The sequence below is a fragment of the Mastomys coucha genome, unplaced genomic scaffold (assembly GCF_008632895.1).
Source record: "Mastomys coucha isolate ucsf_1 unplaced genomic scaffold, UCSF_Mcou_1 pScaffold16, whole genome shotgun sequence".
In the NCBI taxonomy this organism is placed as follows: domain Eukaryota; kingdom Metazoa; phylum Chordata; class Mammalia; order Rodentia; family Muridae; genus Mastomys; species Mastomys coucha.
Window position 1 is genome coordinate 68893269 of NW_022196898.1, and position 13908 is coordinate 68907176.

General features: G+C 43.8%; 2 protein-coding genes and 1 long non-coding RNA gene across 6 annotated transcripts in view; 1 reads left to right on the plus strand and 2 right to left on the minus strand.

The window, feature by feature from the left end:
- LOC116093702 (TLC domain-containing protein 4) overlaps positions 1 to 2593 on the minus strand; it is a 77929-nt gene extending 75336 nt beyond the window's left edge. For 3 of the 4 annotated variants that reach the window (XM_031375315.1, XM_031375311.1, XM_031375313.1), the window contains exon 1: positions 2395 to 2592. The gene's annotated coding sequence lies outside the window, so the exon portion shown is untranslated. Of the gene's footprint in view, positions 1 to 2394 lie in introns of all 4 variants that reach the window. The other variant, XM_031375314.1, reaches the window with a different exon arrangement.
- Positions 2594 to 5998: 3405 nt separating this feature from the next.
- On the minus strand, positions 5999 to 9642 carry LOC116093704. Its single transcript, XR_004119800.1, has 2 exons — positions 9414 to 9642; positions 5999 to 6122 (listed from the first exon to the last, which is right to left on the minus strand). It is a non-coding gene; the product is annotated as an uncharacterized LOC116093704 (long non-coding RNA).
- A 22-nt stretch (positions 9643 to 9664) lies between these two features.
- The window catches only part of Alg14 (ALG14 UDP-N-acetylglucosaminyltransferase subunit), an 83454-nt gene continuing 79210 nt past the window's right edge, over positions 9665 to 13908 (plus strand). Inside the window, exon 1 of the mRNA XM_031375316.1 lies at positions 9665 to 9923. Within this exon, the coding sequence (XP_031231176.1) occupies positions 9788 to 9923 (136 nt within the window). The 5' untranslated portion in view covers positions 9665 to 9787. The remainder of the gene's footprint in view (positions 9924 to 13908) is intronic.

Consider the following 13908-nt stretch of genomic DNA (forward strand, 5'->3'; position numbering starts at 1 on the left):
AAAAAAAAAAAAAGAAAAAAATTCATTTAGTAAATGAGAATAGATTCAAAATGGACAGGGCACCTAATGTTGATACATGCTGAACAGCATATTAAATATGTCACAATCATGCTGAAAAAAACAAGTACATTAACTCTAGAGGGGCTGAAAAGACAAAGCCCCGAGTTTCAGATCCCAGCACCCCTGTAACAAGGCAGGCATTGGGCCATGTGCCTGTAAGCCAGCACTGCAGGAGGCAGAGGCACAGCTCCGGTCACTGGGACTTGCTGACACTCAGCCTGGCCCAAAACTGTGAGCTCAATCCAGGTTCAGGGAAAGGCCTTCCTGGATGAGGAAGTCAGAGCATGATGAAGAGGATGCCCAATGCCACCTTCTGGCCTCCACACGTGTGCAACAGCGGAGCACAGCATGTGTGCATGAGCGGTGCGCACATGCACACACACACTCTTAAAGCGGTAAGCTCTATTTAGTCATGTTATGTTGTTAAGTATACGCATTATTTCCGCAAAAGTCCTAAGGTCATTTCCACTGACCTTTAAGCAGCACCTCTGAAAATTCCATTTTTCTGATCCCTTTTTCTTCTCTGGAAAATATCTGCTATATTAAGTTCCTTCCCTGCTTATCACTATATTCTGAAGCCACTAGATGGCCACAAGACAGAGTCAGGAAATCAAATCAAGACACCAGCAGTACTCATTTAGCATGGTAAAGTCTCCGTCTCCTCACGTACAGAAATGGAATCATGCTATGACTTACCTTCATAAGACAGCCGCGGGAGGACGAGCGACGCTGACCTTAGTATCAGATTGTGTAGACACACAGATCTCACCAGAAGACTACTGCGGTTTGTCTTTGCATTAAAAATTTCATAATTAGTGAAATAGAAATGAAGATGAAATGTGTGTTCCTGTCAATGACAAAAGGCTCTGAAGTAGCAGAAAGGAATTTGAAATAAATAAAAAAATAAAAAAAAAAGAAGAAGATTTTGGGGGCAGCACGAGGAAGAACTCGGAGAGATGCCAGGAGAGGTGCTCGGAATAGAGGAGGATTGGAAAGGTAAGAAAATTAGCTCAATGAATTTCAAAGATAAGGAGTGTTTACTAAAGAAAACCTTTTTTTAAAAACTGTATTTATTGATCAAAACCTATAAATCTGATAATGTTGAAAGTTAAAGTCATTCTTGTGATCAACATTTTAAAAATGTTGCAGTTTATTTCCCATGATAGCCTAGAAATGTATTTGTGTGTTTTGTGGTTGTTGTTTTTCTGGTATGTGGATGGTGGAGGTGGTAGGTTTCAAACAAGGTCTAAAGTAGTCCAGGATAGTCTTGAACCTGTGATCTTCCTCCTTCCAACGCCTACATGTTGAGATTCTAGGTATGTGCTCCCACACTTCTGTTGTACATTTTTGTTGTTTTGAGATAGAGTCTCACTCTGTAGCACAAGACATTCTCTAACTCATGATGATCCCCCTGCCTCAGCCTCCTGAGTGCCAGGATATATATATACTATGATGCCTTGCTTGAAAAAGTAATTCTTCACTGAAATGTTAAATGTTTAGAAGAACACAAACAAACACGCCTTCTTCTGGGCTTAGGATGCGGCTCAGCTTTAGTAGCTGGACATAGCATTCACAAGGCCCTGAGTCCGACCCTTTCACACAGCTAGAACCTCAGCACTTGGTAGGTGAAGGCAAGAAGATCAGAAATTCAAGGCCATCCTCAGCTACAGTAAATCTGAGGCCAATCTAGGCTATATGAGAGCCTGTCTCTAAAAAAAAACTCTATCCTTTTTAAACTTTATAAGTGAAAAACCACATATGGTAATAGCATATTTCTATCTTGCTTTCTTTAATTTATAGCATAATAGCTTACATAAACTATAATAGTTTTAGTAAAACTATAGATGATTAAACCACAGAGAACATAGAATTAGACTGAGGAAGATTGAATGCTGACTCTACGAACTCTTGGCTCTGTAACTCAAGAGAAAATGGCATGACCTTTCTGTAACTCAGTGTTTGAATTCTTAAAAGGAGAATCCTAATGGTATGTGTCTCATAATATTTTTATGAGAAGCAGATAATGCATGTTTTAACTGCTTGGCATACAAGAAGCACACAACAAATGGTAATTATAAACATTTCACAGCTGCCTTTGTATTCAAGGATTCACACTCAAGGAGTCCCAGGCAAATAGCTATGACTCAAACAGACGGGAGTGTCTATAACTAGGAAAAGTCTTGTCTGTGGGAGCACTTGGGTTGTGCTGGGACAATTTCTACCACTAACTTTCTGAAGGCCTTTAATGGTAAGGATTACGACCACTAGTCCTGGTGGTCACGAGGCCCTAGCTGTGTCTCTAACCCAGATGAAGTGTTTCCGTCTTTATCCTACCTTGTCGTAGGGTCATGGTTAGGCAAAGAGTTGAGCGAGGTGGTCTTTCTCCTTGGGTCTTACAGGGACTCGTCAGTCTTCTTGTCCATACTTTTCAGTCTTTACTAGAAGTGATGCTGCTCTAGTAAGGCGGACTCTAGCAGCCCAGAACTCTACAAGGCCCCACCCCCTGGCAGCCCAAGGGGTGGGGCTTATCTCTAGGAGACCCTGCTAAATGGTTGGTGATCTATATGCTCAGGCTTATTGTTAAGTCACTGCTTGGGTGTCAACTGTTACTACAACATTGCAGTATTCCTGGTGCCCAGCTGCATGAACACCATATAAGAGGTGCTGGTAGACAGAGACTAAAGAAGTGAGCCTGCTCATACTCCCAATGACTTCAAACACCCCCGAAAGGTACGGATAATCTGACCTGTACCACTGATTCTTATCTCCACAATTCTTTAACCACCCCCAGTCTGATTCTACCCTCATTGCTCACCTTCTAAAACCTTTCCCCAGACCCCCTGTGAATTTATTGTCTTAGAACATCTTTTCCCCTTCACTGCTTAAGCCAAAGTCTTGCTCTCCATATTTTCTTGGTATGCCCCTCAAATAGAAACCATGATTCTGGGGAAGATAAATCTCTTGCTCCGTATTGCAGCTTCCAAACCTTTTCTCCTCCTTTCAATAACTCTGATTCATTTGAAGTTCTTATCATATTGTTGCACTAACCCCACGTATTGATGATATATGCTCCTGTTAGATTCACTGAGTATTAGGCTTAAAGAAAAAGACCGATGCCAGGCAGGGGTGGCAAACATCTTTAATCCCAGCGCGTAGGAGGCAGAGGCAACCAGATCTCTGATTTCAAGGCCAGCCTAGTCTACAGAGTTCCAGGAGAACCATAACTACACAGAGAAACCCTGTCTTTAAAAAACATCAAGGACAACAAAAACAAACAAAGGACCACTAGCAAAGATATGGATGGAGTAGCAAAAACACAAGAAATAATGTGAGCAGTAACCAAGGTGATCGTGGTCCTGGGCCGAGCAGACCAAAGGGGAGAGCTAGGACTTAAAAGAGCTACACATAGGAACAACCATGAAAGAGAGCAGAGATCTTAGGTACAAGGAACAGTCTTCCCTCTGGCTGCTAGAGTCTAGCAGATAGATCCCCAGTGGCCACATCTAAACAGTACCAGAGCGAGGCAACTTGTTGATTTTAGCCCCCAGGTTTCAGATAACAAGACCCAGAGGTCTGGTGGGGCAAGAAGAAGAAATCCAGCTTCTAGCCAATGCTGGCACCGTCGACTCTCTTTTAGGATCTGAGCTCTCAGCCGATTATTTTCATCCCAATCAGTGTGGGGTGGGGGCTGCTTCTCCACCTTTCCATCCATTCCCACAGTCATGCTCCAAAAAACTCCCACCAGTATTGGCTTCAGCCATCCCACTCAAGACTACAACCTGGGTTGTTCACGGCAAGGTTTAAAATATTTTTGTACTAGTCAGGGTTCTCTAGAGTCACAGAACTTTCGGGATGTCTCTCTACATTAAGAGAGTTAATTAGAATGACTTACGGTCTGCAGTCCAATTAATCCAACAATGGGCAGCTGTGAATGGGAAGTCCAAGAATTTAGTAGTTGTTCAATCCCACGAGGCTGGGTGTTTCCACTGAAATTCTGTATAAACTGGAATCCTGAGGAAGTAGATTCCAACAGATGGGTCAACAAGTAAAAGCAGGCAAAGAAGGAAGCCTTCCTTCTTCCATTGCCTTTATGTAGGCCTCCAGCAGAAGGCATGGCCCAGATTAAAGGTGTGTACCCCCCCCACACCGGGATCTAAATTGTTCTTTCCTTGGAATTTGCTCTGTCTCAGGTTGGCCTTGAATTTAGAGATCTGTTTGCCTCTATCTTCTGGGCCTAAGCTTTTCATGGCCACCGTACAAGATCCACATCAAAATTGTGTGTCGTCCTACATCAAAGTTTGGATTTAAAAAAACAAACAAACTTGTGTCTTCCAGCCTCAAGATCTGGATCCCAGGTGTGTCCTCCATTTCTGGGGTTGTAGTTCATTCCAGATAGAGTCAAGTTGACAACTGGGAAGAGTCATCACAGTGTTCAATCTCAATCTTTCGTTTTTTAATTTCTGAGACACATCTTATACATCCTAAATTGGTTTGGTTCTTACTATGTAGTGATTTCAGTAATGTGCCAACCCCAGTTTCTAAGTGGTGCTGGGGACCAAACCCAGGGCTTGACATCTGTAAACACTGCACCAACCCCTGCCCAGCTCTCCAACCTTCAAACCCGAAGCTCCTCCCAAGCCTCTGCTCTTCAGCCACTCCCCACCTCCCTTCTTCTGTCTTCACCTTCTACTCCTTCCACTGAGAAAATTCCTCAGACCTCTCAACCTGCTGAAGAACCTTCCCTCTGTGTTGCTTTTCGGTCAAAACTAGCCCCGCTGAAAGTTTCAACCTGCCTTTCTTTCCCAGTGGGAGGAAAAATGTGTTGATTGCTTTCTCCTAAGTTTGTTATCACAAAACGGGCGTTTCGTTTGTTGTTTTTGAGACGAGGTCGCTAACCGCTGAGCCTCCTGCTTCCTCCTCCCACCAGTGTTGGGTAACCACAGGCATACTCTACCAACTCTGGCTTCGAGAGCATTTTTAATTACCCTGCTCCTGATGAGGGTGCCGGTTACCTAAGATTATTATTCCGGAACTTCTTCAGCTCTCCGGCTTGGTTAAGGCTGCCCTGTCTTCAGTCTCTCATCCACAGACTTCTGTGTGCTTGTATCCCCATCCCAGCCCCCTGACTGGTTAACAGGTAAGGCTTACCTCTCCTCCAAACGCCCATCTTCTCCACTTAGGTTCTAAACTCAAATCCGTTTTGTCTTCTGAAGCAATTAGTTCCTGTTTTCTAACACTCCTGTGCCGAGATTCCTCCACTGCAGATCTCTAAAAGCAAGTATGTCAAATTCTCACCTTAAAACTAATTTCTAGGATTGGAAAGATGGCTCAGTGGTTAAGAGGTCCTGAGTTTAATTCTCAGCAACCACATGGTGGCTCACAACCATCTGTAATGGAGTCTGGTGCCCTCTTCCAGTGGGTCTGAAGACAGCTACAGTATACTCATAAATTAATAAATCTTAAAAAAAAAATTCCAGGGGCTAGGGGGGTGCAGTTCTGGTATAAAGGGCTCATCTAACATTTCCAAGGCCCTGCCTTTGAACCTCAAAGAGGGAAGAACACATTTCCTCAATTCTGCCCTTCATTTCACCCAATATGACCATTTCCTATTTAGGGAAAATTGGAAATGCCTAATAAGAAATCTGGTTTTCTTCATTGTTTAGCCTGTTCACTCTCTCTGCTCACTCTCAACTGTTTTCCAGCATTTGCAATGCTGGAATGCTGCCACTGTTTAGATTTCCAGCGACTGACCTGTTCCAAGTAACCTGACCTACTTCCCTAAGATCGACGTGTACAGACAGAGCTGACTGCAATCAGTCTGGCATCGACAGGAATTGGACTGACAGCAGTCTGATCCTTATCTTCTTCTGGTTTCTGTGGACAGGTTGCATCTGTTACTTTTTCTGTTGCTGTTAGAAAATGCCATGACCAAGTCGACTTACAGAAAGAAGTGTTTATTTGGGCTTACAGTCCAGAGGGATAGGAGTTCCTGGTGGCGGATGGGCGCACCAGCATTCAGCAGGCACAGCTGGCTGCAGGAACAGGAAGCCCGTTGTTCACATCTAAGTGCAAAGCAGAGACGGTGACAGTAAACAGGAGAGAGAGGCTTTTTCTCAAGGCTCATCCCCAGTGGTAGGACTTCCTCCAGCAAAGCCACCTCACCCAAGCCTCAGAGTGTCACCAACTGGGAACCACATGCCCCAGACTATGGGGGAACATTTCTCATTCAAACCACTACAAAAGTCTTTCCTGGTTCTCCCTCTATCCCCAAGACTTTTCCATCTCGTTCCTTTGATGGCTCAGCCTCCTCTAAGTGGCAGCAACCCCAGACTCTTGTTTATCCAGGACTGCAGCGGGTGAATATTGATTCTCAGCTTGCCCGCACCTAGAATCTCCTAGAAGCTTCTGAGCGTGCCTGTGGTGTCTGTCAGTTAGGTTAGGTGATGTGGGCAGATTCTCCAGAACCGTGGGTGCCACCGTTTCATGGACTTAGCCCCAGACTGGATAAACAGAGGAAATCGAGCCGAGAACCAGCAATCATCTCTCTCTGGTTCCTGACTGCGAGTGCCACGTGACCACCTGTCTCACACTCCAATTGCCATGCTTTTCCTACCATAATGGATTGCACCCTATGACTACGAGCCAGAGTAAACTCTTCTTCCTTAAGTTGTATTTATCGGGTATATGCCACAGCAGTGAGGGCATTAACTAACACAACTAGCCGTATGTGTCTAGTTGAAAATTTTAAATTATATTCTTTATGTATATGAGTGCTCTATCTGCATATACACTTGCATGCCAGAAGAAGGAGTCAGATCAGATCGTATTATGTGAGTCACCATGTGGTTGCTGGGAATTGAACTCAGGACCTCTGGAAGAGCAGCTGGCACTCTTAACGGCTGAGCAGTCTCTCCAGCCTGTCTATTTAAGTTTAAAATAACATAATGAGACAAATTAAAATTCAGTTCAATTGCAGTAGCAGCATGCCTAGTACTTGTTGGGCACACGTAAGTAGTATACCACACAGATACAGATGACAATGTCATCACAGACTAGTGCTGGGCAGGACTGACCTAAACGTGCTAGACACCTTGCCCAGCTCCATCATTTATAGTGCATCTATGTGCTAATGAGCTCTCAAAGTATACTGCCAACCTGACCCAAGCTTCGGATTTGCACATAAAACCACCTATGTCTGTCACATAGTGCCTGCGTCTCTTAACAGGCTATTTGAATGAAAGTCCAGAACAGAACACTGCATTTTCATCTTCTTCTGCCTTCCTCCACCCTCAAAAGCATTTTCTCCTTGGGGCCCGGAGCCATGCAATTAGTGTCTGCCCGGCATCTGCAGTTCCTCTGTCAGTTTACAAACACACATCTTCACAGCAATCCAAACACCACAAGTGCCTATGAAAACCGCCCCCTCTCCTTGCTTCCTTTCTGTATTCACCCTCCACATGATGACCATCTACCATCTTAGAACTGCATCTCGTCCTTCATTCCTGTTTCCACCAGCTTTGGAATCTGTTTCATTTTATGTATGGGTGACATAAATATGGCTTAAAATAGTGAAAGAAAGTCTCCCATGAGGGATTCTGAAAAGATATCTTTTCCTTAATACAGACCCAATGACCAACACAACAACTTCTAAGGTATGCAACACCATACCTGCCCACTAATAACGTCTTTTAAATGTGAAGCAAATTGTAGTAGGTGGAAGCCACTTTGGAGAACAGCAGAGAAGGTTCTGAGAGAAAACAGCATGACACTTTGTAATGTTCTTGAGCCACCCTTTCCTCCTGTGTATGCTCATGTGTGTGTGTGTGTGTGTGTTGAGTGTGCATTTGTGCATGTGAAAAGGACAGAGGTCAAATTGCCTTTCTTAATTGCTTCTCTCCCTTATTTTCATTTTTAAGGATTTATTTTGTTTTTATGTGTCTGTGTGTTTTGCCTGGATTATTTCTGGGCACCATGTGTGTGCCTGCAGAGGTTGGAAGGAAGGCATCAGATCCCCTAGAACCAGAGTGGCAGAAGGTTTTGAGCCACCATGTGGGTTCTGGGTCTGGAACCTGGGACCTCTGGAAAAGCAGCCAGTGCTCTTAACCATTGCGCTCTCTCTCCCCAGCACTTGAGCCACACGATGGATGTCTAAAGCTCTGGCATTCTTATTGCATCCAACTACAGATTTTCATCACATAAGTAACCTCAAGCAAATTGACTTTTGTGTAATCAATTTCCCTATTGTAATTCAAAGAATAACATTTATGTAGGACCTGACTGTAAAGAATGAGGTTAAGAGGGATTGATGAAAGAGCCCACAGGCAACGTGCTATGATGTCAACAAGATACAGATAGTCAGGAAGTCTTCCAAGTTGCCTGCTGACTCAGGAACCAGCACACCTAGTTTTCTAAGAGATCTTGGGGCACCTTCCTGGAACTTCTGATTCAGGATCACTTCCAAAAGTATTCTAGGCTCCAGGTAAATGCGATCGTCAATCCAAACTGAATTTAACAAAGGACTATATGATGTAGCATTCTTAGGCAGCACGAGTTAGGATTTCTGGTTTTTCTTTTTTTTTTCTTTTTAAGATTTATTTATTATTATATGTAAGTACACTATAGCTCTCTTCAGACACACCAGATCTCATTATGTCAGATCTCATTATGGATGGTTGTGAGCCACCATATGGTTGCTGGGAATTGAACTCAGGATCTTCGGAAGAGCAGTGGGTGCTCTTAACCGCTGAGCCATCTCTCCAGCCCCGGGATTTCTGGTTTCTAATTCTAGACCAGACATTATTACCCTTAGGCTGAGTTGTAGCACCTTTCTGACCCCATCTGCATGCCGGACCTATCAAATCTGTAATCCCATAAGGGTCTGAAGTAATATTTGTTGTCAAGAGGTTTTATTTTGCTGTAACTTAGGCTAAGTACACAAATGTATGCACAACTGGGATTAGCGTGGACAGTGAAAGCCTATCATTTCAGTAGAAGGCGGGAAGAATAAGCCAGGAACGCTTTGTGATAGACTTAACTGCAGGGATGTCTTATGTCTTCGTCTCTTGCTACCTGAAGCCAAGGAGCTTCCACTCCTCTCAGGAATATGACATAGCTTGAAGTGATCAGGATTCTGGTTATAGTTTGAGATCTGTGAAACTGTCTAGCAAAGTAAAAACGTGAATGTTGGGAAAGGGCGGATTTGAATGTTTCCCCATTAAGAGTATGCCTCTGACTGGCAAAATTTCCCAGTTCTGTTTGTCTTGGAACCCAAGTGTCTTGTAAGGAAGAAAGAAAGTACTGATGTGTGTTAGGAGCCTCGGGCAAAAGCTGGCAGGGCTGGAGCAGCTACTAACCTGGGACTTCGTAGTCCTTCAGCGGTACATATAGCCTGACCTCGCCACTGGCAGAAATCAAACTTCTCCAGCACTTAACTTTACAACTGCAGCACTAACTCAGGTAAGACAATCATTACTATTCCACGCCCTGGGCAACTGCCCTTAGCCCCACCCATCATAAGCAAGCCCGGCCCACTGAGACGCAAGAGACGTTCTGCGTTTTCCAATCAGAGCCAAACTTCTGAACTTTGACCGCCCAACTCGGCCAGTTCCGCCCAGCGCAGACCAGCCCCGCCCACTGAGAGGCGCTTTGCTCCGCGTTTGCTCCTCAGCGCGGTGCTTGCAAACTTTGACCGCTGGCGCCGGGCATATACGCATGCGCCGTGCTTTGAATGGTGAGCGTTCTGATTCTAGCTGCCATAGCCGGAGGGCTAGTGATCTTGCTAATCGTGCGACTATGGGCCGTGCTTCAGCCCCATCACGTCGCTCCCCGAGAGTCTCTCGGACTCTTGATCGTAGCTGGATCCGGTAAGTATCCGGACGGAGGCCGACAGTCTTGTGTTAGGCACTACAAACCCCAGAGCGCACCGCGACTCCCTTCGCCCTTCTTAGCGCCTTGAGGCGCGCTGCGTACTGGGATTTGTAGTTTCTCTTGAGTTCCCGGAACCGGTCACCCCAGCCAGGAAAAAATGCTGTTTAGCTGACGCCATCCAGCCGCCTTCATTAAGACAGGTCATTTACACTTGTCTGTAATTAAGCCTCTCTTATAGTGTACTGCTTTCTAACAAATAATTAGCGACAGAGTACGCCGAAGCTTTTTGATGCTGATATTTGGTTGCCCTCTTTACTGCTGTGTGTTATTAATCTAGGTCTTTTGTATTTAGTTTAAGAAACGTGAACATTACATGGAAAACGAAGTAGAGTTGTCGCACTTATGAATGCACAAAGTCCTTGAGGATGAAAACGTAGACACCCCATATGACAATACCTTCAGAGTGGCAGGTTATGAGTAATAAACTGTCCAATCAGCTCTGAAAATTTTAAAACTTAAAATTTTAGATGAACTGTTTTGACGGGTGTGTAGTTAAATGAGACTCAACTCTAAACAACCAAGTTGATACCCGAATCTATATCAGTGTTATCTGGAATACATATGTTATAGCCTATTGCTCCAGGGACAGTAAAACAAAATCAAGTCTAACAGAAAATGATGCGGTCAAGACACAGTAAATTCGAGGTGTTTAAGGCTGCCTCTGCAGGAGGCCATACAGTTTTACAATAAACTTTTAAAGATACACACTAATAAAAACACATAAACTAGTAATGTAGTTGTGTATTATTGTTATCAAATGTTATGTACTATATATAGTAGTATATGTTGTACTTTTTTATATTATAGGCAGCACAGTACAAACATAGATTACCTTGGGCTACTATGTTATGGTTGCCGTGTCACTAGACAATAAGGATTTTTCAGTTCCTTTTAAATGTCATGTGACCAGTATCCTGTCATTGACTAACACATCATTATGTGATGAGTGACTGCACACACACACACACACACACACACACACACACAAATAATTTTTATGATGTAAGCAAATGGACCAAACTTAACATGCAGTTATAATTCCTTACTTATTTAACATATATTGAGTCATAGGAATGGCCAGACACTACACTGAGCTCTGGAAAATAACAAAACTGAAAATAGAAAAACAAAACAAAAGCATCACTCACCACAGTGTGATGCCTCTGTGACAAACACTAGGGAAAGGACAGAGGTGCTGCAGTGAAGGAAATAGGGCACAAACAGAAGATGAGACAGAAGGAGTAGCTGCCACACAAAGAAGGACTGAAATCTCATATTAACTATATAAGAAGTACAAGTTATTTCAAGTGAGATGCAAAGTCACTGGGGACTTTTGGACAGAAGTAAAATATTTATCACATTTTTAATAGGAACACACTGGATGCAGTGTTGAAAATAACCTCAAGATGTATAGGGAGAGGAAGTGGGGATATGACCTGTATAAAGCTGTATTTGTAATTTATGTAACAGAGTGGCTTGGAGCAAGATGAGGTGGTAAGAAGTGATTGGAGGGGTGGAGAGATGGCTCAGCAGTTAAGAGTCTTTGCTCTTGTGCAGGAACAGGGTTCGAGTCCCAGGACCTATATGGTGACTCACAGACATCTATAACTCCAGTTCCGGGGATCCTGTAGGGATTGAGTGGGTACCTGAGTGAATGTGCGCTGTTGCTAATGGTCATGCCCGGTGGAAGTGGCTAAGCCTTCCATAGGTGAAGTGCAGAGAGATGACAAAGCCTTTCTCTGGTCCTTGTAGGAATGTTGATAGAAAATGCAAACTATAGCTTTCTCCCGTCGCAGAGATGTTTACAGCCTGAAGACTACTCCCCTACAGAGACTTCCTACAGAGCTAAGCTTGCCTCCTTGTCCAGCTGTACATAATAACCCTGTCTCCTCGAATATCTGTATGTTATCATCCTGCCTTCCTGTATATGATAAACACCCTACGCTTCTGGGATCCTGTGGCTTCTTCATCAGAGAGGCCAGGACACCTAGTCCTAGCTCTTCTCTGTGTGTGTCTCCATGTCTGTCCTTCGTTCTCTCACCACCCAGTTAGGTCAGATTCAGGAGCTGTGCAGAGCAGTGCAGGATCCTACACCCTCTTCTGAGTTCCTTGATCACCAGGCAGGCAGATGGCACACAGATAAACAGGCAATCAAAACCTTCATACACGTTAAATAAAATCTCTTTTTGAAGAAGATGTATTTATTATGTATACAGTGACCTGCCTGCATATATGCCTGCAGGCCAGAGAGGGCACCAGATCTCCTTATAGATGGTTGTGAGCCACCATGTGGTTGCTGGGGATTGAACTCAGAAGAGCAGCCAATGCTTTTAACCTCTGAGTCATCTCTCCAGCCGACATTAAATACATTTTAAAAGTTAAGAAATAAAGAAGTGATTGGATGCTTGGTGTGTTCTAAGGTATATCTAATAGTATTTTATTAGTTGATAATGATCTCCAGCGTGTCTCTTTTTTTTTTTTTCGAGACAGTTTCTCTGTGTATCCCTGGCTGTCCTGGTACTCACTCTGTAGACCAGGCTGGCCTCGAACTCAGAAATTCGCCTGCCTCTGCCTCCCAAGTGCTGGGATTAAAGGCGTGCGCCACCACCGCCCAGCACGTGTCTCTTTTTTAAAGGTCTTTTTTATGTGTGAGTATATCTGTATGTTCGTGTGGGTGCCCATCTACTAAAATGATTCTATCTAGCCCTCCTACATTAAGGAAGATTTATTTTTATTTATGTCTATGTAGATGCTTCTGTGATAGATGTGTGTCTGTGTGTGCATGCCTACAGAGGCTAGAAAAGCTTCTCACACTCCCGGGAACTGGAGTTCAGTGTAGTTTTTGAGCTGCCTAACGTGGATACTAGGAATCAAACCGAGGTTCTCTGGAGGAGCAGCACATGCTCCTGACCACTGAGCCATCTTCCAGCCCCCTCCCCTAGTGTACTAGAAGAGTACAATGGAACCGAAGTACAGGGTCAGTCATTTTAGTGACTTGACTTAGTGACAGGGTCAGTCATCTTAGTGACTTGATTTAGTAGCCAGGTTAAATCTTCCATGAGTGCACTCACTGAGTGTTTCCTTGAAAAAGCAGAAGAGAGCCCTATTACAGCAAGTCTTATGAAGGGCCCATGTCACTGTGGACCTTAGGTTTTATCATTAATTGTTCCATCTGTGCAGTGCAGGGCTGGAAGGTTCCGGAGTTCAGGGCCGATGGGGAACTACTTGGCCCAACATTTTTTCAAGGTCGGAGGTTATGGAAAGTAAGATGGCTGCAGGGATTGGCTGGGCTGGACCAAGGAGCCCGTGAAATAGGAGTTTGATATTATTTCACTATAGTCATGATGGTTTTCATGAAAAAAACCATAGAGGGTGTGTAGGTTGTCTCTCTTTCCCTACTGGGGTTTTACATCTTCAGATCCAAAATAGCTTGAAAAAGAAAATGTGTTTGTAATGAACATGTACAGACTTTGTACTATTCCTTAAGCAATACAGTATACTAATTATTTAACTAGCATTTACATTATATTAAGCAAGTAATCAAGGAATGGTTTAAAGTGTATAGGAGGAAATGGGTAGGTTATATGTACAAATGAAACCATTTGTGTGTAAAGAACTTGAACACCTGGAGATCTTGGGTTTAGTGGGGAACCCAGAACTCTGTGCCCCAGGGATGACTGTAATTGATGTTTTACTAAAAGATTTCTTTTTTAAAAATTAATGTGTATGTATGTGTGGAGGGTACCCCAAGAGGGTAGAAGAGGGTGTCTTGTCTCCTGGAGCTGGGGTTATAGGAAGTTGTGAGTCACTCCATGTGGATGCTGAGACTTCAATGCCAGTCCTCTGCAAGAGCAGAGAGAACTCTTAATTGCTGACCCATCCTTCCAGCCCCCACTGTAATTGATTTTTTTTATTTTTATT